Below are 25,563 nucleotides of genomic sequence, written 5' to 3' on the forward strand. Positions count from 1 at the left end.
CTTTAATGTTTTAATTTTTACAATTATTAATTATCTAAAATTCGGAAACTTAATATTTAATTTTTTTGGCCAAAAATGGGTAAATTTATCTTAAACTCAAAGTTTAATTTGTTCAAAAGTAATTTGGATCAAATTAAACATTTAGTAAATGTTTAGGTGCTAAATTGAAAGTTTGTTCATTGCTAACTTTGGGTAAAAGTAGATTTTTTTTTTTTTAAATTGAAAAAAATAATATAATATTCTTGAAATAAAGAGATATTCTAAACAGAAAAAATAAAAGAATATTTGTCTTCATATAAAAGCAAAAAGCAGAAAAAGAAATGGAAAAAAATAAAGTAAAAGATATATATATATGTTGTATAATGAAGATTGGTATCACATGCTTTGGGACCCATTAACAACTAGTATTTAGATCAACTTGTGGCCTGCTGCTTTTGATAACAACACTCCTATATCTGTATGTATCAACCTGGTTTGATGGATCACAGACACATATATCTATCAGATTTTTTATGTATTAATTAATAATTCAACCAAAATGCACAGAAAAATCTTATAATATATATAATCATCTTTTTGACATCATATGATAATATATTTATTTTAATTTTGCATTTCGAGAGGAAAAACGGAAAAAAACAAAGAAAAGAAAGTGAAAAGCAGGCAAAAAGATAGTAGAGAAAGAAAACTTTTTCCTCATCTTTCCACCTTTTGGAATAGTTGTTTGGATTCTTTGTGGGTTGATAAAGAAAGATGCTTGGCCTTTTCTACACATATATTTACATATGTCTACATATTCAAGTTTATCTGGTTTAGTCAGGGCCTACAGGAACCCTTTTTTCTATCTTTTCAATCTGCCCTCGCCTCCATATTTATAAATAAATATATATTTAATATTTTCTGTAAGGGCGGCGAAAACGAACTCAATTTTAATTTCTATAAATGGTAAATAAGTTTTTTAGAATTAATAAGATATTAATTGAGGTGATAAATGATCTCAATTTCTGTACAGCGACAAAAAAAATTAAATATAACATATGCTGGTTATAAAATTAAAAAAAAAAAAAGTATTCTAGAAGCAAAAAGTAAACCAGCATACAAAATATCTATCAAAGAAGCCTAATAAGCCTGTGAACTGTGAGGGTAAGAATCTGAAAGAAAACAATGAACTGCAGGTCTTGAATAGTTTTTGCTGCATCAACAATTTGAAAGTTTTATGATATTCAAAGATTCTCCATATATAGAGTTACATATCTCACACGCAATATACACAAAGACACTTGTTTGTTCATAATGGGACAGAGAACAAGATTAGAAAAAAAAAAAAAAAGAAGGCAGGCAGCCATATCTAGAAGCTTGTTAAAGGTAAGTTCTTCTCTTTTACAATATATTTTAATTTCAGGTGCTCTCTTGGAATTTGAGAGACCTTGACAAGGCAGCAGGATTGGCTTGCAAGACAGAAGATTTATCAGCATTAATGTAATTTCTTTCTTCGATGTTTTTTGATTGAAAACCCTGAAAAAGTCCTCCACCATTGAAATTTGATTTTTCACTTTTAATCCCAAGTGTTGTCCATATAGAACTTTCTGCAGCTTCATTAAGATGATCAATCCTCAATGTTTTTGGAACCAAAGCATTTCTTTCTGAACAGTCACTTTCTCTTGAACCATCTTCGACATTATTAGAATTTAGAATAATATTTCCTTCTCTTGAATGTTTCCCTAATGCAGAACCAGGGTTTGAGCTCGGTGTCGCACAAGGATTTAAAGATGCCAAATTCCATGGATTTGGGACAGAACATCCCCAATAGGGCGGTGCTGGATAAAACGACACCGGAAAACCAGAATGACAATAAGGAGTAGAATTCCACGGACAAGGCCATTGCGGCCCCGGAAAACATGCTACTTGACCTGAGGCATAAGGAACTGTTTCTTGCATATTACAGTTACTTATCACTTTCTCTGATGGAGTAGAAACCGTAATAGAAGAACCACTTAATCTATCATCTCCATTTTCACTTCCGTGAATTCTATGTTCAGTTCTATTAGGTTTATACCCGTTTCGGAGATTATTCGATGTTTGGTCTGAAAGATTCAGTACCGAAGCCACGGACTCGTAAAGCGTAGAATCTGCTGATGATCCAAAGTTAAGAACAGTTGAATTTGTGGTGCTGTTTCCTACTTGAGCTAATTTAAATGCTTCTGATACCATTATGTGACGATAATTTGAAGCTGACGTGTTCTTGTTTTTCCGGCGACCGGCGCCAACTGGCACATTTCTCATTGTTCCTCCAGCCGTCCAGTATCTTTGACAATTCTTGCAAAAATGGCGAGGCTGGTTAACGTTGTAGTTATTGAAATAACAGAATTTTGTGTCCATGCTATTGCAACGTGGACAGGGGAGTATTTTGTCAGGCTTTTTTAATGGTTTTTCTTGTGAATCACTCGTTTCGCTTTGTTCACCATTTTTGTTGTTAGAGCTTTCTTTCTCTGTTTCGGCTGTGCTTGTCTTGGGTTTCTCATTGTTGTCTGATGAGGTGGTGGTTTCTTTCTGTTTTGAGTCGTCTGCAGTACTGTTCTCTTGTTTGTCATTGGTGGTTTCTTTTGCTGAACGTTCCTAAAATTTCAAAATCAAATGTTGGAAATTCAATTTCAATTGTAAAACTCTGTTTCTAAAAGGAAAAAATAGTACAAAAAACAGAGATTCAGAAACTTAAATTACCATACTAACAAACTCAATTTCGTACACCAAAAAAAAAAAAAAAAAAAAAGAAAGAAACCCATCTCGGTAATTATCCAAAAGTTAAGGAACTTTATAAAAAAAAAATTATCCTAAGAAAAATATTAAAAGTTATAAACTACAAAATTCCATTGTCAAAATAATAGCAAAATCAAATGTATTTTGAAGAACTAGTAATAGTGAGCTATAATTTAGCAACAGCTTTGAAGTCTAGCGGAATTGATAATATTCAAGAGTAGCAGTCATCAACTAAATTGTAAAACGAGCAATGAACAGAGAGTGTCTATTGTTCTGATTCCCATACCAGAAAATTAAAAATAATAATGATTTCAACAAAAATGGACAATCCATGCTTCCATTTACAAGAAACAGAGAGATAACAGTGGATAAATTGATAAATAAGTGGTGAAATATTTATGAAATACAAGAAAATCCCATATTACTATAAAATAATCAGCAATCAAGAATAAGAACATGAAAAAAACAAAACAAAGAGCACAAATAGTTAAAGCTCAATTCTTTATGAAGTATAACACATAAAAAGAAGATAAAATTTTTAAAGAAATATACCTTGTTAAGTTCTTGATGTTGTTGTTGTTCTTTTGCAGTCTTATTTTCAAGTGAAGAAGTAGAATCGCTATCAGGACAATCCTCATCAGAAGAAGAAGAGGAAGAAGAAGACAAGTCTTTATGGTGGTAAAGAGGCAATGGTATGGTTTTGCCAAAGAGCTTTATTGCAGAATTAGACATTATTTATTTATTTTGCTTGTCTATGGAATTTAGAGATGGATCGAAGAAGAAGAAGAAAAAGAAGAAGAAGAAAAGGAGGAGGACTTGGAAGTTAGAAGTCATAGTTAGTAAATAAAGAAAGGAGGGGAATGCCACATCAGCAAAGAAGGAAATATTGTGAGCCACAAGTTTATGTGGCCTTGAGATCTTTCGTGCTGTTTGATTCCCCATTCTTGCTTATAAAGATAGTGGTTTACTGTCCCCCCTTTATTTTGCGCCATCTCAGCACTCCACCCCGCCAACCCGATTTTCTTTCAAATACTCGTCTATTCCTCGCTCTGTCGTTCCCTGCGTTTTCATCTGTATTTATTACTGTTAGCCAAAATCAACCATTTTTGGTCAAATATATTTTCTGGAGTCCAACCTCTGCTGATTGCTGCAGTACTATTTCAGTGAGTTTTTAAGTGCTTCTTATAGCCAATTAATTCAATTAGGGATTGAATCATCTAAATCCGGTCTGTACATGAATTAAAACAATGAAAAATAATTGTTTTTTGGAAAAAGAATTTATTTTTTATTATTCATTGGCAAAAAATAAAGTGAAAACAATTTTTAAAAAATAATTTTGGATTGTTTAGTCCATATGCCAACTCAAAATACAATACTTTTAAGTAATTAATTGACAATGTAGCTTCCTTTTATTCTAAGTTTTATAAGAGATATGTGTGATTTATGCCTCTTTTGATTCATAATTGAATTTTTTCACTGGATTCTTCTTCTTGACATCTCCCCAGTTGACTTCATCTGATTCTAAATTTTCTAAGGGACATTTTGCTATTTATACCTTTTTTAGTTCTTGATTGAATTTATATGAATTCTGATTATATTTCCCGATAAATTGAAATTGGTGAGTGTATAAAAGTGTTAGCATAAATTAAATTAAAAATCGTCAACTTGTATATTTAGATTTCATTTGTGACTCCTTTTACAAATTAAATTAATAAAAATATAAATTTTTTAAAAATTGTTGTTATTTTAAAAAGCTATTTAGTAACATACTCTCTATGCAATTTGGTAAAACCGTCACGCCGTCTGTGGGAATCGAACCCACGACCACATGGTTAAAAGCCATGCGCTCTACCAGCTGAGCTAAGACGGCTGAATGATAAGGTTTCGTTAATTTTGATTTTGTTCACTTGGAGCGAGGAGATCATGCGAGTTTCTGACATGGAATTTTTGACGTTCGAATGCACAAGCTGTCGAGATCCCACATGCCATGTAAGCACGTGGGCACGTGCCCCACCCTGCACAAATCAGAACACACATCTTGTATTAATTCTGAACACTTGCCTCCATCTGCCACATCATCTCTATACTTCGAGGGTCCCACCTGCAAAAAGTAAGTGAAAAGGGTTCTGACAACATCCCTGCCGTTCAATATCTCCGCAAATCGTGAATTCCCACGTGTGACCTAATGTTGACCTTTGTAGCAGCATGTTTCTACTCTTCCTTAAATTTTTTTCTTTTTTTATTAAAAAAAAATATCTGCAACTTTCTTCTTGCAGTGGCTGTCCTTCGTTGAGTTAGGAAGGGAAGTAGGGGAGTATTTATTTCTCGTGGGTGCCACGTGTCGACTCATGGAAGGAAATGAGATTGGACAATATCTATTTAAACGCGTTGATGGGTTGTGATCTACCAAACCTAAAAATTACTAAAATTGTTTATACATTTTTTATTTTCATAGGTCCTAAAATATAATTCATTTGAGATTTGTATTAAGAAATAATTTATTTTTCTAAATTATAACAAAATTAAGAATAATTTTATCAAGTTATGTGAAGATAATTATTATATTTAACATAAATAAGTATAAAATTTATAAAAAATATCATTTATTACTTTTTAAAATACTCAAAATGTTTTATATTTTGAGACAAAACATTTATTCTAAAACAATTTATATTTGGGACAGAAAGAATATAATTTTAGCATGTGTCACTTGAATTTTTAAATATTTAATTTCTATCCAGCCTTGGCAACATTGTTTTTAATAAGTAAATTTCAAACCCACTACAAATGAATCTCAAATAAAATTATTTTGTACTAAAAAAAAATACGAAAATACTCATAGAAACAAATAAGCAAATCTCAATATTATATTTCTATTTTTCCCCATGTAAGGAAAGATATGATTATGAATCCAAAATTATATTTTATTTATTTATTTATTTATTTTTGTTGAGAAATGTATTCTCACATAATAAAATCTATAAATAGAAAACTCATAAAGCATGCAATTAGATTGTTGGTGGCATTGGAAACATTGGCTTGGCAGCAATCTTGACCGCTTGTTTTGAAGCGTCTGGCTTGGACAACATATTTGTTTATGTTCTAATTACCTAATTAGCAACAAGACAAATCTAGTTTAGAAGTTAAACCACATAATAAAAGTGTTTCTTAATTGTAAGTAACAAGTGTGAGATTGGCAGCCTCACGCTTTGGTATTTTTTAGGTAAGAATTTGGCCAATTTATTGGACAAATCCATTCCACACCTCATTTTGTAAGGAAAATATAATTAATTAATAACTCAACATAGTAACTCCTATACATAGATAAGAATGGATGTCCTTTTTTATTATTATTAATGAACATTCTATTGTACAATAAAGTATTTTAAAAATATTAAAAAATATAGTAAATTAATATAGGAGTATTTGCATTGATAATCGAAAAAAATAAAAATTTATATTGATATACGTGATTGATCAAATTTAAATTGATATGCGGCGTTAATCGTATAAATTATAATATCTCTCATCATATTATACGTAAAAAAAATTGAATAACTAACATCGCGTATGTATCAATCATTTTGTAAGGAAAATATAATTAATTAATAACTCAACATAGTAACTCCTATACATAGATAAGAATGGATGTCCTTTTTTTATTATTATTAATGAACATTCTATTGTACAATAAAGTATTTTAAAAATATTAAAAAATATAGTAAATTAATATAGGAGTATTTGCATTGATAATCGAAAAAAATAAAAATTTATATTGACGTACGTGATTGATCGAATTCAGATTGATATGCGGCGTTGATCTTATAATATCTCTCGTCATATTATACGTAAAAAAAATTGAATAACTAACGTCGCGTATGTATCAATCATTAACTTATTTCTTGAAAATGATTATCAATTATTAATTTAATCGCAGTTGCTATTTCTGTTTTATATTTGTACAAAAATATTTTCTTTTTTAGTTTTAGGTGGAAAGGAGGTTTTTTATGAAATTTGTTTTTATTTGTTGTTGTTAACCGATTAATTTTTTTGTTAAAATTTTGAGGTTTTGAGTTTAAATTTCAAATCTAAATTAATGAAAATAAATCCTTGTAAATTGCTTTATTAATCTAATTATATATGTATATTTATCCTGAGGTATATTCATTATAAGTTATTGTCCTTTTTTTTAGAAAAAGAAATGCAAAATTATGTAGAATAAATGAAAACATATACCATAAACTGAATTATTATAACCAATTTATCAATATGATTAATCCGTGTTAATTAAATGCAAACAACTTTATAGTTAGCTTGCTTCTTGCTATTTTGAAAAAAAAAAAAAAATTTGGTGAGTATATAGTAAATATAATATTAAAAAAATAAAATACGTCAATAAAAATTAGAAAATCAATGTATTTCTAATAAAGACTTAAATGAAACCTAAATGAAAAGGAAAGAAAGATGTTTACGTAGTGCGTTTAAACAGTGGAAATATGGATAAAGTGGATATAGCTTTTTGAGAATGTGATACATATGCAATGGTTTTAAGGTTTTTCTTTTTTCTTTTTTTAACCATCTCATATTTGAAGCTCTCGATTAATCTGGTTTTTTTACTGAAAAGCCTATAAAAGGACATATACTCCCTCTTGAGTGTTTAAAGAGACTCAAGAGGTCAAACTTCAAAACCTCTGGTAAATGGAAAAAAAATCTTTTATCATCTCATCTCACTTTTTAAGAGTAATAGTTTTAGGTTGTTAATAGTCTTTTAATTAGAATAAAAATTGTATTTAAGAAATAAAAACAATTGAAAAAATTACAATTTTATCCCAATGTTTTATCATAATAAACTATATTAGTGCTCCACACTTTAGAAATATATGGTTTTGTTCTACTTTTTATCTTAAATTTTTGTACTTCTGAGTCAATAAATTATTAAATTATTATTGTATTTTATTAAAATTAACTAATTTGAACTTATATTTATTGATTATTCCTTATATTTTACAAAAATTAAATAAATTTATTTTTCTATATTTAACGGAAGAATATAAAAAATTGACAAAATAATATAATAATTGTACGAAAGTAAAAAAAAAATATGAAGAAAAGTATGTACTTCTAAAAATAGAAGAGCATAAGTCATGTATTTTGCAAACAAAATACAATGACAAAATAGTAATTTCACAAATTGTTTTTGGCCGACCATTAAGGATAAAACACGGTTATGAAAAGTGCTTAAATTTGACTATAAATATTAAAAGTAATAAGATGAGTTTAGGTCTAAGGTTCGTGACCACTAAGTCTGACCTAACCGTTAACTGTTGGAAAAATATGAGTAAAAAAAGTTAGGGTCAAAGTCCAATTAGAAATCAATTGAGACATGAAAAATTCCTTAACTTCACGTGGGCTTAAATCGTGCCAACATTTGTAACCATCGTACTGTAATTCCACTCAATTTCCATATTCAACTTAATCATTAAAGTCAAATTAAATAACTTAAATTTCATTAATTAATTATTTAAAATATGGGCTTCCGAAATTTTAAATCCAAAATGATTGAATTAAGGTGATGACATTTTATTAATTTCATAGAATTATGGTCTATTTTTTCTTAACCAAACAAAAAAAAAAAATGACAAATGTATAAAATATTTAAATTCCATTATCCAAAATTCAATAATCCAAATTGGAATACTTCTTTTTAATATTTGAGGGAGGAAAACTGAAATCACATCCTCCAAGTTAGGTAATCCCCCAAAAACACAAAGTGTTTCTCCCCCAACATTTTTGACTTTGGTGGGTTCTCTGCATTATAAATATCCAAAAACAAAAAACATGCTCTAAAATTAAATTAAGCATCCATCATTATGTTTTCATCTCCTTAAGATTCTAAAAACCACAAGTTCAATTTGGAAAAATGGCGAGCAACTTCCTTCATCAACTAGTATTAATTCTACTAGTGTTTTCTCACCTTATCTCCTTGCTTAATGCTGCCTCAGCACCACCACCGAGTAATCAAATTGCAGATTTTTCTTTTTGAAAAATTTATCATTTGAATTACAGAATGAGCATTGATGTCAATTATTGTTTCTTGAAATCACAGGGGCTGGAGCTCTGCTTCAAAGTGATCATGGTTTGTCATCTTCTTTCCACTCTCACAAGGTACATGTACGTATTGCATAATGATCATAAATTGAAAAAGAAAATGAATTGATATATGATTTTTCATTTTTGTTGAAATGGAAAACAGAGAATGATAGAGTTTGGTAATGGCAGACAAGATTTAGAGCTCAGTGATTATTCACCATCAGGAGCCAATACCATCCACACTCCAGATCCTCCAAGCTAGTGGCACAGTTAATGTTCTTGTTTATTGATCTGTGTATCAAGATTTACCATTTCTTGTACTGAATAAATAATGAAGATATCTAGAAAAATAAAATAAAAACGATATGGATTTGCAAAATATATATATATATATATATATATATATATATATATATATATATATATATATATATATATATATATTATATATCTATTTAAGAAAAGGATAAAACTAAAAAAAAAGTATTTTTATTTTACTTCCCAACTATTCTAATTGTTGAAATTCAAATGAATTATACCACTTTAAAATTTGTTATAAACACATAATTTTTTTTTTTATTATGAAATCTCTTCAATTATATTCTATTATGGAAAAAGTTAAATTAAATTTGAACTCAGAATATATTTTGAATGGAATGTATATTTTAAAAATTAAGTAATTATGTACTTTGAAAAGCAAAAAAAAAAAAAAAAGAAAAGTATGCACTTTTTCTTTATCTTCAAGTTAAACTAGTTAAATGATATAAACATGCTTTATTATGTTATTTTTATCTAAGACAACTTGCTAATAAACAAAAGATCTTCATTAAGTCCCACTTAAAAGAAATATCTTCACTAAGTCCATTTGTTTGTTTTAGTCAGTAAGTGGAGGTAAACTCTTTACATAGTTCAAAATTATGGGAAGAGACATTGTATCGGAGAAAGTGGGCTGAGTTGTCTAACACTTTCGTCTTAGATTTGTTTTCCGCGTCGACTATTTAAATAACTTTTAACATTTTGACTATATATTATTTTTTATAGTGTTTAGTAACGTAGCATTTGGACTAGTTTTTAGAAGTTAAAATAATGTTTTGTGAAAAGTTAACTTATATAACGTTTAGCTTTTAGGTCATGTTCGGCAATAGCGTTTGAAGTAATGTTTAGTGTTTTGATAGGATTGAAAACACTATCTTAATTAATTATAGTGTTCGGTAACACAATATCTACCATAATGTTTAGAGTTTAAGATATTGTTTTATGAAACGTTATCTTTATTAATATTTAGTGTTTTCTAATTTCTTTATAGCACATATACCGATCATTTGTCTTTACCTTATTCATCGCTTCATACCCTTTTTGTCATTTTATATTAAACAGCTAATCAAACAATTATTTGCATCGAACATTTTGATTCTAAACCCTTATATAATCGTTAACCACTAACAACTAATATTTAACGGCCGACAACTATTAAAATAACTAACAGCTATTATAATAGTTAAATTTGTCGAACAGACACTTAGCTTTTCATCAAAAAGCTACTCAAACAGCTAGTAGCATTTAGCGTTATTAAAACAACTAACAGCTATCAAAACAATTAATTTTGCCGAACCGACCCGAAATCACCATTTTTCCATTCTAATCTTGCTTTGTGTAGCATCAGGAAGTTCTATTCCAACGGTTGCTAATTATAGGTTCATAACTAAAGGTCTTTAATTAGTGAAATGTGGAAATTCAATCAACCTTTTTAAGTAACATACACACGGAAATATAACGCCACCGCTTATTAAAATTATGACAATTTTGACGTACACGAATCAACTTATTTAATAACATAAGAACATAAATAATTGCTATATATATTTGGATAATAAATAGCAATTCAAATTATTTTTTGAAGAAAAAAGAAAATTCATTTTGAATTATAATTTTTCTATTATGGCTATCATTCTTAGATTATGAGCTGAAAATTAGGGATGAGATATGCATGATTAGCTACCAAAACATGTTTAAGATAACATCTTATCAAATGGAAAATAGTTTTAGTGCCTCACTTGCTCCATAAAGGAGAAGTAAAGCTACCCACTAAAGCTATACACCTTTTCAATTTTGCAACTTGAATTCTCCATTATATGACGACTGGTTGAAATTGTGAATAAAAATTTATGGATGAAGAGAGAATTATCTTTTAAGTATTGGTCCATAAATATAATCTTTTGAAGTACTTTGGTTTAAATTATCATCACATTTCTAATGTTTTAAATTATTGACTCGCTGTTGAGATTTAATTAACCTTATCAAATTATTTAATCCTTTTGAAAAACCGAAAAGTGTTATTTTGCTATTATCTGTTTGGCCATTCAAATTTAATAAACATTACCAGTTTCACTTATTTCAAAAAAAAAAAAAAAAAAAAAAAAAAAAAAAAATATATATATATATATATATATATATATATATATATATATTATTCTCCCTCACATTTATTGGTAGTATTAGTCTCTCAGTCAACTATAAAAATAATTCTCTGGATTAAGTAGTTTAATTAATGAACTAAATTTGAAGACGAATCAAAATTTTTTTCAAATAATAAGAATTTGACTAAGGAACTAAATAATCTATTACCCAAAAAAAAAAAAAAAAAAAAAAAAAGAGGAGGAGGATTTGGCAATTGGCATGGTAGAGCACGTGTAACGAGTGACGGAAAGGTACCTTGAACATGGCAGGATGAACAGTCTTAAGTGGCTTAGTCCAAGATTGAAATTGGACTGGCCTTGCAGGCCAAGCCCAAGATGAAGAAAACCTCGGCTTTGATGCTTTACTTGGTTAAGTTACCTAAGTTTTCTTTTAAAAGAAAAACTTAAATTTGCAGTATTTTTGAAAAATATAAATTAAATAATCTATAAAAATTTAAATTTTACATAACATTTTAAAAAATATTATTATCTAATAATTTTATTTTTTTAACTACTCTCTCTCCTCAATTTATTTGAACTTTGATTTTATATTTGACAAAAACACATTTTATATTGAGTTTTGTTTATTAAATTCTTAAATTTTTATAATTTACCATCAATTTTCTTGATCCAACTCATCTGAAAATATCTATATATATACAACTTAACCCAGCATTTGATTATTTATTATTAATATTTTTTTTTTTTGAAAAAAAAAAAGCCGTCAACCCTTTCAAGACATGTCGACGGTTTCAACTTCATGTTACCGCTAACGGCTGCTGTCGACAAGTTCGAAAGCTGCAACGCATTGGCTGGAATCTGATCCAGGAGTCTCGGCGATTCACCATCTCAGTAGCGGAAATATTTTACAAGGTTTTCTTTTCAAAGGATAAAAGTTTCATACTTTCCATTTAGTAAATGAGAACACTCCCTTCTTTCTCTTTGTTTTTTTTTTCTTAAGTTTGTGATCGTGGGTTTTGCTCAAAAACCAGTATTGTCATCTGGGTAATTTATAGTGTCAGTTGCAATGCAAAATATGTTAGAAAATTATGGAAAAAAAAAGAGCAATTTTGTTAGTTAAAAGAGTAGCTAAACCTTTTATTTATTAATCGAGCACTGTCCTCTCTAATGATTTTTTTGTTGTGTTCTATTATTATTTTATTATTGTTTGTTGGATGAGTTTATAATCTTATGATAATAATTGCAATCTCAATTATTTGTAAGATTCCTCTGCAGCAGCATAGTTTGAGAAATTATTGGCGTTCTACAAATGTAATTTTTTCAAAACCATTCGATTGTGTGTTTGCCAATTTTCACTTAGAATTAATAATTCCTTAAAATTCTGATAATTGAGTACTGATTCTGTATTGAATAATGAGTTCACTCTGCATTTACTTTAAACTAACTATAATAACTGTTCTCATTCTCTTATATTTTCGTGTTTAACAGTAAATATTACTGAATTGAGGCATGACTAACTGAGCTTGAAACTAATTCTAACTGTTATCTTCTCCATTTTAATGTGCTGTTATTTTTAGGAAATACGCTTTTCTAACTTCTATGCGGAAAAAGCATGTTTACTGATTGGGTTGAGTCATATCAGCAGAGAAATAGTACATCGGTAGATACAGCATTTAACTAGGAATGAGTTAGACTTGCCCAAATTATTTGAAGGAATATCTTTGAATTATTCCACTTTAATCTCTGTCAATCAAGTCATGGAGTATTGGACAAAGATGTGCCACAAAAAGATTCTAGAAATTAGACATCACTTGCTGAAGCAGATTACGAATATGATGTTTACTGCTTTAGCAAAGGAAGCAATTATGTCTACCACTAATAAACCATGTGCTGCGTTAGACTCATGTAATATACAGGCCAAAATGTAAGATAAATTCCTATCCTCATTTGTTGGCTTACCATATTAGAGGAGTTTCAAATATCCTTTGACATGACTGGTTGGATTCCTTTTTAAGTTTTTACCATTTGGCTTGTGTAAAATGGAAGAGTGGCTGATGTTGCAAGTTCGAACCCATTTGGAGTCTGATTAATAGGCAAAAGAAAAAATAAAAAAGAAGATTGGCTAGGTTATTTTATATGTAAGAACCAAGGATTGGTTAGTCCAGACTAGATCATTCAGTTTAATTTTGATTCTTCTGTATGCTTATTACCATTTTAAAGCTTGAAAATATGTGAGCCATTACTTTCCAGTTAGGTTATGATTGTGCATATTTTACGGTGGAATATTTTATTCTTCTCTGTTGCATTGACGAGTCTATCTTTTCTTGGATTGTTCCCTCATTCCCATCAATATGGAATTTGTTTGTTTTTCACCTCCATGTCAAAAGTACATGTATTGTCTGCATATATGTGTGTTTGCTCCATATATTCTTTTAGCTGTATAGGAATCCAACTCTAGTCACCCCCTTGGCTGCACAGTATTGGAGATCCTGAAGTGACTTCATTCTTGCATAGTGATAGAGGTGACAATGCTGCTGGGGGAATATGCATCAGAGGTAGCCTTAACTCTGCTCTAAGAGGCACGCAATCTTGTATTGAACTGGCAGTACTGGTAAATATGTGTCTGTTTGTGCTTATATTTATTGAACATACCAGCATCAATAATATGTGATTTGTTTGTCCTATTAAATTTGCATATCACTTTACCACTTATATTAATTTGGAAGAAAAATGTGCCATTTTTCTAGAATTGCTTAGTGCTTATTCTTTCTCTTTATAAAGCCTGCAATCACTTACTCATATTATAGGTGCATATAGAAATAGATAGACTAGTGACATATTGCTTGCATCATTTTCAGCAAGTGTTCGACATACAGTAAATAGGACTAATTATTAATTTAGTGGGATAGTGACTAGTTCCTTTTGTTTCTCTTTTCCTGATTCCTGAGGCCATATTCTTCTCATCTTCTTTTGGATTTGTGAGATCTCCTGTAATGGGTCCCTTTAAAGAGTAATAATTGATGAGGCACCTTTGCTCAAATGACTTTTGATTCACCGGACCTTCTCCTACTGACCTAAAAAAATACCGGGGTCATTTGGCATCATCCTAGAATCTCCTTTACCTGTTATGGAATATATTAAAGCAAGAAAGGAACCTTCAAGTACATCAGCCTGGTTAAAGAGAAAGGTCCTTCAATAACTCTTCCTTTATTTTCTTGTTTTCAAACGTCCGGGCCACATGCCATTAAAACTTATCAATAATTTTTATTCCTTTCTTTGAATATGAACTATGAGTTTGCCACTAAGGAATTATAGTTTTAAGACAGAAGCAGATGCTTGCTTAGGAAGAACTGGCTGTTAAATTGGACCTACCACTAACTGGGGTCCATCTTGTTGGTCTTTTTTAAAGAAGTTTTTATCTACGAGAAGTGGTGATGGTAACAAAATAAGCAATAGGCTTTTTCACTGTCATCTATTTAACTTGCTGTTCATGAAAATGGAGATTGAGTCAACTCATTGAAAAATCTTTCAGTAAGAACAAGATAAAATAGATTATATTAAAAACATTCATGCAGATTTGTACTTTATTTGATATTTGTTTTTTAAATAGGACTCTTGATTGTTTAAAATATTACTTAGTACTAATGTTCTTCACCTTTGAATCCTGGGAAAAGTGAATGCAACAGACCAAGTGAATGTATGAATGGCACTGAGATGGCAATGCTTTGGGAGATCAATCATTGGATTTTTATTCCATTTTATCAAAACTCTTGACCGAAACCCAAGAAATTTGAAAGATCGATCTCATTCAGCTGACATTTATGATTTATTGTTGGCCATTTTGGCTTCTCCTTTTTCTTTTTCTTTTCTTTTCTTAGTGAAAATTACTTTTCTCAGTTTCATCCTGGATATGGATTACAGAGTTAAAGCTATCATTTCCTTTGGAATATATTTCTTTAAGAGAATTGATTGCTTTCATACTATAAAAGTTTTGCAGCTAGAAATACGTGGACCTTTTTGTCATTTCATTATATGTATGCATTTCTCTGTCTCTCTAACACACATATGTACGAGGCTAATCTTGTCGCGAGTACAATTGAGTTTTGACTAGAGCTCGAATTTCCAATCTCATAATTCTGGAAACGATTTAACAGTGCTAAGTCGAGCACTATTAGATGGTTAATTTTCCTTTTTTTATCACAACCACCATAAGAATAGAATGTGAATCACTTGCAGAATTCAAAAGCAAGTTCAACCATTATTCATCAATCATAATCCTGAAGTGGAAATATTTTTTTTTCCAATTTTTCTTTATAGAAAGAAAAGAAAAAGAAAAAGGAAAAGGAAAGACTCTATTCTAAAGATGAGAGGAAGATGAGTAAATGTGCAAGAAACTTGATTTTTTCTCCCCCCCTTTTCTTTTCCTTTGATGCTTGTGTTTGGTTTTGTTGAGATTCCATTGCATATCTGTGAGAGAAGATGTGCTTAAAAGGCAGGTTTTTGATATAGTGAATTGCGATTGATGGTACATGTTGTGGCAATTAGTGCCGTGTGTTGAGCGATTATCATGTGATAGGTTCCAATTGACAGTCTGTGTTTGAAACTGGAAGCCAAAGATTCCCCTGTAAGTGGATAAATCTCACACATGTATGTCCCTTTTTGGTTCATCTTTCAGAAAAGAATTTATAGTGTGAGGGTGGTCACAGAGGATACATAACATAACATAACATTTATCTTCATTTAAATAAGATGAGTTTTGATTTGATTTACCTTTTCTGTAGGATGTATGTTTTTTTATTTTTAAATAACAAAAAACATGACTAAGTCTTGGGTCCTAAAATCCAAGGATAGATTCTTTGATTCCTTCAGCCCTACAAAGAACAAAAAGAATCTGCCAATCACACTACACCCTACCCAAAAAGAAAATAGGAAAAGAAAATAAAAGAAAGAAAATTTTAAAAAAGAAATAAAAACCCATTTGATTTTCCCTTTCAGACTTTCAGTCACCACAAAGATATATCCATTATTATAGCATTTCGCATCAAACATATATATATATATATATTGTTTATTTTTCCTCAAAGCTTCTCCTCTGAGTGTAAGGAAAGTTGTATCCATTATTCATCTTGGTGGGGCTAACCTAACTCAGCAGGGAATCGAGCAGAATGAGAGAGAAGTGGGAAAATTGGAAGATAAAAACAAACCATACACTTTTCCTCTTTTCTCTCCTTTTGAGACGCTCTCAAATTAAACTGTGTTGCTTTCTCTGTTTTTGCTACATCATAGATTCTTTCACTGCCCCTCCTTTCAAGTCAAAGTAGAAAATACATTTTTTTCCTAAAAAAAAAAAAAAAATTAATAATGAAGAGCCACAGCTCATAGCTCATGGGCACATATTCCCTTCCAACATAACCCCACTCATGTTTCCAGATATGGAGTGAGAACATAGGAAACCCAACAACTCCTAAAATTATAAAGAGAAGGACACAGCTGCCACAATTGCTAAAAAGGATCATTGCCCATTTTTTATGTTTCACTCTTCTTCTAATTTTTCATTCTCAAAACTGAAAAAAAAGCAAAAGAAAAGAAGGAAAAATAATGGGTCTTCAAAATTTGCAAAATCAAAATATGAGCTTGGTTTTGTCCACTGATGCAAAGCCTAGACTAAAATGGACTCCAGAACTGCATCAAAGATTTGTTGAAGCTGTCACTCAACTTGGTGGTGCAGAAAGTAAGCATCTTTCTATCTATCTATCTATGTTCACTTGTTTATTTATAGACAGAAAAAAAAAAAAATTTCTACTTTCTTTTTTCAACTCTTAGTTCTTTCTATGAGTGTATCTGTGCAGAGGCAACACCAAAGAGTCTTATGAGAGTGATGGGAATTCCTGGACTTACTTTGTACCATCTAAAGAGTCACTTACAGGCATTTTCTCTTTACAATGATTGGATCAATCTTTCTTGGTTTTACCAATTTAGAAATGCAAAATTGTGACTTGTATGCTTCTTCTTGCAGAAGTACAGACTAGGGAAAAGCCAGCAATCACAATCACAATCACAGTCACAGTCACAGTCACAAACCAGCATTGAGAATAAGCAAGAAGGTGAGTTACTCAATTAAATTAATTAATAAAATCTTTTAGGAATAATATGGTGATGTTTTTTATAGTTCTTTTTAGTGCAGATTACAAAGAGATTCAAAGTGGTAATGGCGATTTAAGAGCAAGAATCATTGAAGGAAACCAAAATCCTGTTAATGAGTAATAATTTAAATAATCTTTATTTCATTGGAATAATCTGACTAAGAAAAAGAATTTTATACTGACTGGAAGTGTTTTTGTTCAACAGAAGCTTTCAGATTGCTCAAGCTCTCCAAATGCAAATGGAAGTGCAGAGAAAACTTCATGAACAGATTGAGGTAAAACCAAGAAATCACTAATCTTAAGTTCAAGAATTGAAAACATATTGATCGAATTATTAATATAATTTCAGGTACAAAGACATTTACAGCTGAGAATAGAAGCTCAAGGGAAATATTTGCAGTCAGTACTAAAGAAGGCACAAGAAACTCTCTCCGGATATAATTCATCTTCAATGGGAATAGAACTTGCAAAAGCTGAACTTTCGCGATTACTTTCGATGGTTAACAATGGATGTCCGAGCTCTTCAATGTCAGAATTAACAGAAGTAGGAGTTTCAAGCTTAAAAGACACAGAAAGGAAACAAATGAGGGGTACAATATGTTCAATGGAAAGTTCCTTAACATCATCTGAAAGTTCTGGAAGAAAAGAAGAAGATATGCAGCTAAAGCAATCTGCTTCTATTGAGATTCCTTTAATAGATATTCATCCTGGGGAAGCAAAGAAGAGAAGTTGTAGCAGCACAGTTTCTGAAGGTATCTGTGTAGAGCAACCAATGGCGAAAAGATCAAGAAGTGGTGATCAATTGAGAATATTTGATCTTAATAGCCATTATCAGAATAATGAGCTGGAATCAGGTCCTGAAGTAATAGATTTGAATTGCAAGGAATTTGCACAACTGAATGGGCGAGCCTAGAGCTCTGGAATTTCTATACTGGAAGTGATTTAGTAATATATATATAATCTATGCAGCAGGAAAGTTAATGGTTAAAGTCTTTGTTTATAAGTTTATAAACTACGTGTATATTGGTATATTTATGGAACCTCTGCAACTTTTCAAAGTATATCCATATAAAAAAGATGGTATAATAATATATTGTGCGTGTAAGTTTCTATGTAGCTTTTCCCTTTCACTCTCTCTCAGTGTAGCTGTTAGTGGTCAAACTAATTTTACTTTTACTGTGGGACCCCAATTCTTTTGGGAGATTAATTAATTAATTAAACTCTAATTAGGGTTATAAATTTGTAATCTGACATACTTGGATGACTGTAATAATAATATATTGTTCAGTTAAAATTGAAATAAATTATACGATAAAATTGAGGAAATGAAATATCATACAGTAGTACTTCCAATTTTCTTGGATGTCTCCAAGGGGACATGACCCGAAATTCAATATTATCAACTACATGAGACCTTCCAATCTATCAAGCCATTGTACTGCTGATCCTGCCAAGTAATTACATGAGACCTGTACTGAATTTGGCAACCCTTCCAGTTTTTCAAAGGGAAAAAAGAGGCACACACCAACATTTTTTTAGAAACTTCTTTTTGAAGAATGTTAAAAAAAAAAAAAAAAGGGTTTAAAAGAAAGGAGCAGAAGAATACCAGAGGAAGGAATCATCATAGCTGCAAAATCATTAAGCACACAACAAGAAGTGAATCATTAGCTAAACCATGCGTATCTTCAAATACATTACTCCTTAAGAAACTTGAGATCAATTTTTGCTGCTAGGCCTGCAGCCTCAATAATTAAAGAGACCACTATGACCAATATATACAACCAAGCTTTTTTATTTTTCTTCAGCAATCCTTCTGCAAGAGAAATTGGAAATTCAAAGACATGGACTATCCACTAATCATTCATGGTTATCAGCTTCTTGCAGCTTTTCTTTTTCTGCTATTTAACTTACTTGAATCTTCCTCGCTAATTCAAGGTATGTTACTTAATTAACAGTTCTCTAATTATATTGTAACGGCTTTTGTTTAAAACTTCAAACATGACTCCAATAGCTTCTCTTTTATTCCCTCATTGTAGGAAAAAGCTTTCCCTACATTACATCAGATGTCAATGAGGTGTCAGGCAAGTCATATGATTACATTGTCATTGGGGGAGGCACTGCTGGGTGCCCCCTGGCAGCAACCCTTTCAGAGAGATTCTCTGTGCTATTGATCGAACGAGGAGGCTCCCCTTATGGGAATCCATTGATATTGAATAAGATGTACTATGGTTACTCACTGCTTCAAACAGATGAGTTTTCATCGGTGGCTCAAAGCTTTATTTCTGAGGATGGAGTTAGGAACCATAGAGGACGAGTGCTTGGAGGATCCTCGGCCATAAATGGTGGCTTCTACAGCAGAGCTAGTAATGATTTTGTTACAAGAGTTGGATGGGATAAAGAGCTGGTGAAGGAGGCTTATGAATGGGTGGAGTCCAAAATTGTTTCCAAGCCAGAATTAACTATGTGGCAATCTGTTATTGAATTTGGTCTCCTTGAAGCAGGATTTCTTCCTTATAATGGATTCACTTGGGAACATCTTGAAGGTACGAAGATTGGCGGAACTATATTCGATGAATTTGGAATTAGGCACACCTCAGCTGATCTTTTAGGGGCAGGGAATCCTGAAAATATTACAGTTCTTTTGACTGCTACAGTGAAGAACATCATATTCCATAACAATGGTAAGTGGGGTTAAGTGCTTGTCTCGCAATGCAGAATATATAGGGGTTTCAAGCCCCTCTAACGACAACTTCATTATCCTTCAACAATTCATAAATACCAAAAGAAATAGAAAGAGGTTCAAGCTCAATTCTTTGTGCTCACTTGTTCTCTTAAAACAACGCAGGTACAGGGAATGAGAGAAGAGCTGTTGGCATTAGATTCATCAAGAGCAATGGCAGCACAGATCAAACTTACAAAGCATACCTCAATAGACCGCACAATTCCAGTTCAAGTTCATGGGGAGACGTTATTTTGTCAGCAGGAACATTAGGCAGTCCACAAATCCTAATGTTAAGTGGTATAGGACCAGAAGAACATCTGAAGAATTTCAATATACCACTTGTGCTAGACTTGAAAGGCGTTGGCGGAGAAATGCAAGACAACCCTGCCCTCGGCCTTTTAGCAGACATGGAAGCAGAATTCCGGCTGCCAGATACGCCTCAAGTTGCAGGCATAGCAAAAGACTTCAAATTCATAGTACAAGCAGGAGTCTTACCAATAAGTTTCAATGCAACAAGAATGCCAGTGGCAATAAAACTAGCATTTCCAGAATCAAAAGGAAAGCTAATATTACACAGCACAGACCCAAGGCAAAACCCTTTAGTGCAATTCAATTATCTAGCAAAAGAAAAAGACATGGAAGGATGCAGAGAAATGGCTCAAGTAATTCAAAAGGTAGTAAGGTCTGATTCGGTTGCAGTATTCATGAGGACTAAACCCCAAAATAAGCTAATATCCAGTCCAAATGACCTGAAAGATTTCTGCAAGAAAAATGTTGGGACTTATTATCACTACCATGGTGGTTGCACAGTTGGATCAGTTGTTGACAAGGATTACAAAGTCTATGGATTAAAGGGTTTGAGAGTAATAGATGGCTCAACTTTATTAGAATCTCCAGGCACAAATCCAATGGCTACCCTGTTAATGCTTGGAAGGTATCAAGGAATCAAGATTCTAACAGAAAGGGAGAGCACTTCTTCATTTACTTAGTCAAGAGTACCCATAGCAGCTCCTTATATTATAGCTTACTTAGACAAGCATATCAGCATTTCAAGAATGTTAAAATATTTGTTCTTGGCAAACACAGTTGTTGGAATCAATTTAATATATCTAATCTAAGCCTACTTTCCATTTTATACAATCAGTGGTAATCACATAATAGATTCTTACCAAAGGATTGAATTTTAATTTTTGTTTCTCTATATGAATCGAAACGGTAAGAAATAATGGAAGAAAATAATTATACATATTTGTTTATTTATTATCCAATCAGAAATGTAAACTATATACAAGCGATTCAAAGACACACCAAAAATACAGTGAAAAAAAAAAATTGCATATTCTTAGAAAAATTCATCTAACCCTCCATATCTTAATCAAGTGTTGGACTTGACGAAGAGGAATCATTAGAATTTTGAGTTGGAGGACTCTGATTTGATTCCTGACTTCTCCTATTACTATTAAAAGAAAAACTAACCCAAATTTCTCTTTCAAATCTCCTTCTATCTCTCCCTTCTCCTTCTTCTTCATCTCTTTTCTTTTCCAACTCCACTTCATCAACAGGCATCTTATACCTGCAAACAGGACAAGACCCATGAATCCCCAACCATTTTTCGATACAATTGCGATGGAACCTATGCTTACAAGGCATCTCTTTAGCCAACCCACCAATCTCCCACTCCTCCAAACAAATCACACACTCACTATCCTTATCGCCTCCAGTTTCTTTAATTTCAACACTAGGAATAGCCTCTATTGAAGCCTTTGAGGCAGGTGGCTGACCACTCTTGCTACCTAAATCTCTAAGTAAAGAATCTAAATTTGCAGTTCCTTCAATCACTACCATTCCTTGAGTAAAAGGGTTTATAAGGATGATTCTTTCACCTGGGGTGGCAGTTTGTGGCGGTTCTTGATCTGGGTTTTCTCTCTCAGAGGTGGTTGTCGTGGTGGCGAAGCCTAAAAAGAAAGGCAAAAATAAAGAGAGGTCTCTTTGCGTTAATATTCTCTCAAAAGCTGAAGATAATTCAGGTAAATCAGTTCCAGAGGCCATTTTTGAGATAGTTGAAGAAAGAAAAGGAGAGACAAAGAAAGAATTAAAGAATGAAATGATCTAGGGCGTAGAAAACAGATAAGAGTTGTAATTGTGAAGGAGAAGAATATAAAGAAGAAGGTGAGCGCCCACAGAGAAAAAGAAAGAAGGTAGTAGAAAGATCTGGAATTTGTGACTGTTGGATACTGTTTGTTTGATTTTTGATGTTTATCTGATCAGCAATTACCTATACAATGTCCTTTTCGTTACAAACTTGAAGAGGATATTTCTAGGGAGAGAGGCCGAGGAGCGTGATTCAGTGGCCACAAAACCGACGGTTCCGGTTCCAAATAACATGGAACCGGAATCAAACCGGAAACCGACGGTCTGATTCCGGTTTGGAACCGGGGATAAATGAATGAGATGTGGCCACGCTGCGTGAGGACTGAGGAGGTTGGACACGATCATGCGTCACCGTTTTTTGAATTTAAAGTTTAAACCCCTGGTTCATTCTTTCTATCTACTCTAGAACTGTCTAGATCCAAATTGATTGTTATCCATGTATTTATTTTTTATGCTTATTTGACCCAGCCATTCTAGAAAATTGGAAGTCAAAACTATTTTGATGGATTATTTTAACTACTGTTCAGCATATAAGGGTAAAAGGAATACAATAAAAGAAATATAATGGAAGAGTAGAACCACAAAATACAAAAACAACAAAAGAAGGGGCGTAATTAGAAATTGAAATTTAGAAGGTGAAATATAATTTTCAAAATTTGAAGGGCGAAATAGATAATTTTGTAACTTTTTAGATTATCACTGGCATTATCATATCGCACATATGAAATAACCTAACAGATAAAGCGTGCCCCGACAAAAAGAAACAAGGCAGACGTTCAGCGGGTGTCTCTACTCACACACACTGTTCGATAAAAGTCCTGAAAGAAAATTTCGTTTGCCTTTCTCAGTAAGCTGTTGCATTTGTTTTACAAGCGCGAAATGATTAATCTATGCAGGTTTGTTATTGTAAAATGAGCAGTTCTTCCTTTCTCCGCAATATGGCACCTGTAAATGTTCCTGTCCTCCAATTCAAGACTTGTGATATCTTTGGGAACTACTCAAAAGTTTTTAACTTTCTTCCAATACAAACTACCAGTAAGTTAAACAGTTTCAAAATTTACTTTTTCTTTGCTGATCATGCATAGGGCAATTGTTAAAAGAACAAGCTGATTGGATGTTTTCTGGGCTATGCATGGATTTTCAATAGGATATGGCGTTGTAAATTTCAATCTGTTATTTTCGTGTCAGATTTTCAGGTGATGACATTAGTGGCAAGAAGAAGGGGAAAAATTAAAACAGAAAATCCAAAAGCTTTAAACCTAAGAAGGCGAAAGAAGGTATACTTTAATACATATAATGTGTCTAAATTTTAGTCATGTATGTTCAAAAGGGGTTGACCTTCTTTGTTGACAGGTAGTTTCCTCGAAATGATTTTCTCGATATAATTTGTGCTTCATATCTTTGTACCAGTTTAATGGCACACCTAGAAAACCAAGGCTGTCAGTGTTCTGTTCAACTAAACAGTTATACGCTATGCTGGTAGATGACCAAAACAAGAAGTGTTTATTTTATGGAAGTACTTTGCAGAAATCTTTCCGTGATAGTCAATCTGATAGCACTGCTGTAAGTGCCCTTTTCAAGATTAGAAAAGAAGTTAGGAAAATGCTTATATTTGCTGCTTGAAATATAAATTTCAATTTCAATCTGCATACAATAAAGTGTTTCTACTAATTTTCTGCTTCATTATAATTTTTCAATCACATTGCTGCTTATACTGATTCTGTTTGCAGGAAGCTGCTAAACGTCTTGGTGAAGAGCTTGTTAAGGCTTGTGTAAATCTTAATATTAATGAAATATCGTCTTACGATCGCAATGGTTTTCCGCGAGGTGAAAGAATACAAGCATTTGAGATTGCAATTTCTGGACATGGGTTCTTGCCAAGATAGTTCTGCACCTGATTCTGCATAATCTGCTCTTTTGAATACACATATCTCATTTTTTCTGCAATGCAGAATCTAATTAGCATAAAATAACTTCTGATTATGTTGATAATCTTCATAAGGACTTGTGGGCTTCAAGTTATATCTGTTGTAAGAACCTTTTTTTTCTTTGGCTTCATCAAGTTCTTGTGCTACTTCAAGGCTAACAGAAATTGAAAAGGAAACTTGTATAGTAGCAGCACTGTTGTCTAAATATTTGACTTGTTGATTTGATTGGCCCCTCTTGGATGGTAGTAAAAATTTTGTTATGACCTTTCGGAGTTAACAGTTATTTATTATTTAATAATATTTAATCAACTTATGTTACAGGTTTTTTTTTTTTTTTTTCTAAAAAAAAGGAAAGAAAACTCACACATTTTGGTAACTATTGGGCCATAATCAGGACGCAGTTATAACCGTTGTTGACATGGTTAGAAAATTCAAATAGAAGAGAGAAAAAAAAGGGGAAAAAATTATCCTATTGTTGTATAAAACAGAAAAAGAAAGGCCTAGTGAAGATTATTTTTACTTTCCTGTTGTAATAATCTCTTAATCAACAAAATAACCTCTCACTGACTTTGTTGCAACAATGGATCAAACTGGACAAGATATTGGAATCAAAGTCTACACTGCATCTCCAAAAAATGACCCAGAACCATTCTGTCCATCATCATCTTCTAATCTTACTCAAGCCCCTAAACAACCAGGCAACAAACGACGAGCCGTAGCAAAAGGAGTACAAAAAACACTTTCTAAAACTTCAATGCTTGTAAACTTCCTTCCAACAGGAACTCTTATAACCTTTGAAATGATTCTTCCGTCTATAGTAAAAAATGGACAATGCACTCATGTTTCTGTTCTAATGCTTCTTGTCCTTCTTGGCCTTTGTGCAGTCTCTTGTTTCTTCTTTCACTTCACAGACAGTTTTAAAGGCTCTGATGGGAAAGTTTACTATGGATTTGTTACCCCAAAAGGGTTGGCTGTTTTCAAGCCTGGACTTGCTGTACAAGTGCCTAAAGATGAAAGATATAAAGTTGGATTCACTGATTTTGTTCATGCTGTAATGTCGGTTATGGTGTTTGCGGCGATCGCCTTTTCCGATCATAGAGTGACTGACTGTTTGTTGCCGGGACATGTGAAGGAGATGGATGAAGTTATGGAGAGTTTTCCTTTAATGGTTGGTATTGTTTGTAGTGGTCTGTTTCTGGTTTTCCCAAACACTCGATATGGAATAGGTTGCATCGCTGCTTGAAATTAGGTTTTCCATTTTTTTTTCTAAGTCATACAAAGTTTGTTGAATGTTATCAATTTAATTGACATAATAAATTTGATTTTCTGTTTCCATTTTCATATGTCTCTCCTTT

At 31.9% G+C, this 25,563-nt stretch overlaps 6 protein-coding genes, 1 long non-coding RNA gene and 1 other non-coding gene across 9 annotated transcripts; 5 read left to right on the plus strand and 3 right to left on the minus strand.

Annotated features, from left to right (window-relative positions):
• Positions 1–1,204: 1,204 nt before the first annotated feature.
• LOC105630455 (cyclic dof factor 1) lies at positions 1,205–3,663 on the minus strand. Its single transcript, XM_012212270.4, has 2 exons — positions 3,310–3,663; positions 1,205–2,616 (listed from the first exon to the last, which is right to left on the minus strand). The coding sequence occupies exons 1-2, from the start codon at positions 3,487–3,489 to the stop codon at positions 1,399–1,401; spliced, it is 1,398 nt and encodes a 465-aa protein (XP_012067660.1). The 5' UTR covers positions 3,490–3,663; the 3' UTR covers positions 1,205–1,398.
• Positions 3,664–4,554: 891 nt separating this feature from the next.
• Positions 4,555–4,627, minus strand: TRNAK-UUU (transfer RNA lysine (anticodon UUU)). Its single transcript has one exon. It is a non-coding gene; the product is annotated as a tRNA-Lys (tRNA).
• Positions 4,628–8,590: 3,963 nt separating this feature from the next.
• On the plus strand, positions 8,591–9,226 carry LOC149496422 (uncharacterized). Its single transcript, XR_016320941.1, has 3 exons — positions 8,591–8,771; positions 8,864–8,922; positions 9,011–9,226. It is a non-coding gene; the product is annotated as an uncharacterized LOC149496422 (long non-coding RNA).
• Positions 9,227–16,380: 7,154 nt separating this feature from the next.
• On the plus strand, positions 16,381–18,523 carry LOC105630453 (myb family transcription factor PHL8). Of its 2 annotated transcripts, none has more exons than XM_020677982.3 (6): positions 16,381–16,995; positions 17,114–17,190; positions 17,281–17,368; positions 17,434–17,524; positions 17,613–17,682; positions 17,757–18,523. In XM_020677982.3, the coding sequence occupies exons 1-6, from the start codon at positions 16,863–16,865 to the stop codon at positions 18,318–18,320; spliced, it is 1,023 nt and encodes a 340-aa protein (XP_020533641.1). In that variant the 5' UTR covers positions 16,381–16,862; the 3' UTR covers positions 18,321–18,523. The 2 variants fall into 2 exon arrangements, with proteins under 2 accessions (XP_020533641.1, XP_012067659.1); XM_012212269.4 differs by having other exon boundaries at positions 16,386–16,995; positions 17,449–17,524.
• Positions 18,524–19,209: 686 nt separating this feature from the next.
• LOC105630452 ((R)-mandelonitrile lyase-like) lies at positions 19,210–21,269 on the plus strand. Its single transcript, XM_012212268.4, has 3 exons — positions 19,210–19,342; positions 19,444–20,088; positions 20,253–21,269. The coding sequence occupies exons 1-3, from the start codon at positions 19,249–19,251 to the stop codon at positions 21,116–21,118; spliced, it is 1,605 nt and encodes a 534-aa protein (XP_012067658.1). The 5' UTR covers positions 19,210–19,248; the 3' UTR covers positions 21,119–21,269.
• Positions 21,270–21,399: 130 nt separating this feature from the next.
• LOC105630451 (E3 ubiquitin-protein ligase MPSR1) lies at positions 21,400–22,386 on the minus strand. Its single transcript, XM_012212267.4, is given in 1 exon segment — positions 21,400–22,386. A coding segment is annotated over 1 exon segment (693 nt). The 5' UTR covers positions 22,179–22,386; the 3' UTR covers positions 21,400–21,485.
• Positions 22,387–22,845: 459 nt separating this feature from the next.
• LOC105630450 (Ribosomal L18p/L5e family protein) lies at positions 22,846–24,473 on the plus strand. Its single transcript, XM_012212265.4, has 4 exons — positions 22,846–23,315; positions 23,469–23,557; positions 23,691–23,843; positions 24,011–24,473. The coding sequence occupies exons 1-4, from the start codon at positions 23,171–23,173 to the stop codon at positions 24,164–24,166; spliced, it is 543 nt and encodes a 180-aa protein (XP_012067655.1). The 5' UTR covers positions 22,846–23,170; the 3' UTR covers positions 24,167–24,473.
• A 70-nt stretch (positions 24,474–24,543) lies between these two features.
• On the plus strand, positions 24,544–25,549 carry LOC105630948 (protein DMP9). Its single transcript, XM_012212947.4, has one exon. It carries the CDS (start codon positions 24,789–24,791, stop codon positions 25,449–25,451), a length of 663 nt encoding a protein of 220 aa, XP_012068337.1. The 5' UTR covers positions 24,544–24,788; the 3' UTR covers positions 25,452–25,549.
• Positions 25,550–25,563: the final 14 nt, after the last annotated feature.

Source organism: Jatropha curcas, chromosome 5 (genome assembly GCF_041381405.1).
Source record: "Jatropha curcas cultivar XTBG-Jc1 chromosome 5, XTBG_Jcur_1.0, whole genome shotgun sequence".
In the NCBI taxonomy this organism is placed as follows: domain Eukaryota; kingdom Viridiplantae; phylum Streptophyta; class Magnoliopsida; order Malpighiales; family Euphorbiaceae; genus Jatropha; species Jatropha curcas.

Coding starts and splice junctions, on each gene's coding strand:
- LOC105630453 (XM_020677982.3), top strand. CDS start 16,863: ATGGGTCTTCAAAATTTGCAAAATCAAAATATGAGCTTGGTTTTGTCC. Junction 16,996..17,113: donor TCAACTTGGTGGTGCAGAAA/GTAAGCATCTTT, acceptor GTATCTGTGCAG/AGGCAACACCAAAGAGTCTT. Junction 17,369..17,433: donor CATTGAGAATAAGCAAGAAG/GTGAGTTACTCA, acceptor TGTTTTTTATAG/TTCTTTTTAGTGCAGATTAC.
- LOC105630452 (XM_012212268.4), top strand. CDS start 19,249: ATGGACTATCCACTAATCATTCATGGTTATCAGCTTCTTGCAGCTTTT. Junction 19,343..19,443: donor ATCTTCCTCGCTAATTCAAG/GTATGTTACTTA, acceptor CCCTCATTGTAG/GAAAAAGCTTTCCCTACATT. Junction 20,089..20,252: donor CATCATATTCCATAACAATG/GTAAGTGGGGTT, acceptor AAAACAACGCAG/GTACAGGGAATGAGAGAAGA.
- LOC105630948 (XM_012212947.4), top strand. CDS start 24,789: ATGGATCAAACTGGACAAGATATTGGAATCAAAGTCTACACTGCATCT.
- LOC105630450 (XM_012212265.4), top strand. CDS start 23,171: ATGCAGGTTTGTTATTGTAAAATGAGCAGTTCTTCCTTTCTCCGCAAT. Junction 23,558..23,690: donor ACCTAAGAAGGCGAAAGAAG/GTATACTTTAAT, acceptor TCTTTGTACCAG/TTTAATGGCACACCTAGAAA. Junction 23,844..24,010: donor GTCAATCTGATAGCACTGCT/GTAAGTGCCCTT, acceptor TTCTGTTTGCAG/GAAGCTGCTAAACGTCTTGG.
- LOC105630455 (XM_012212270.4), bottom strand. CDS start 3,489: ATGTCTAATTCTGCAATAAAGCTCTTTGGCAAAACCATACCATTGCCT. Junction 2,617..3,309: donor AACATCAAGAACTTAACAAG/GTATATTTCTTT, acceptor TTGAAATTTTAG/GAACGTTCAGCAAAAGAAAC.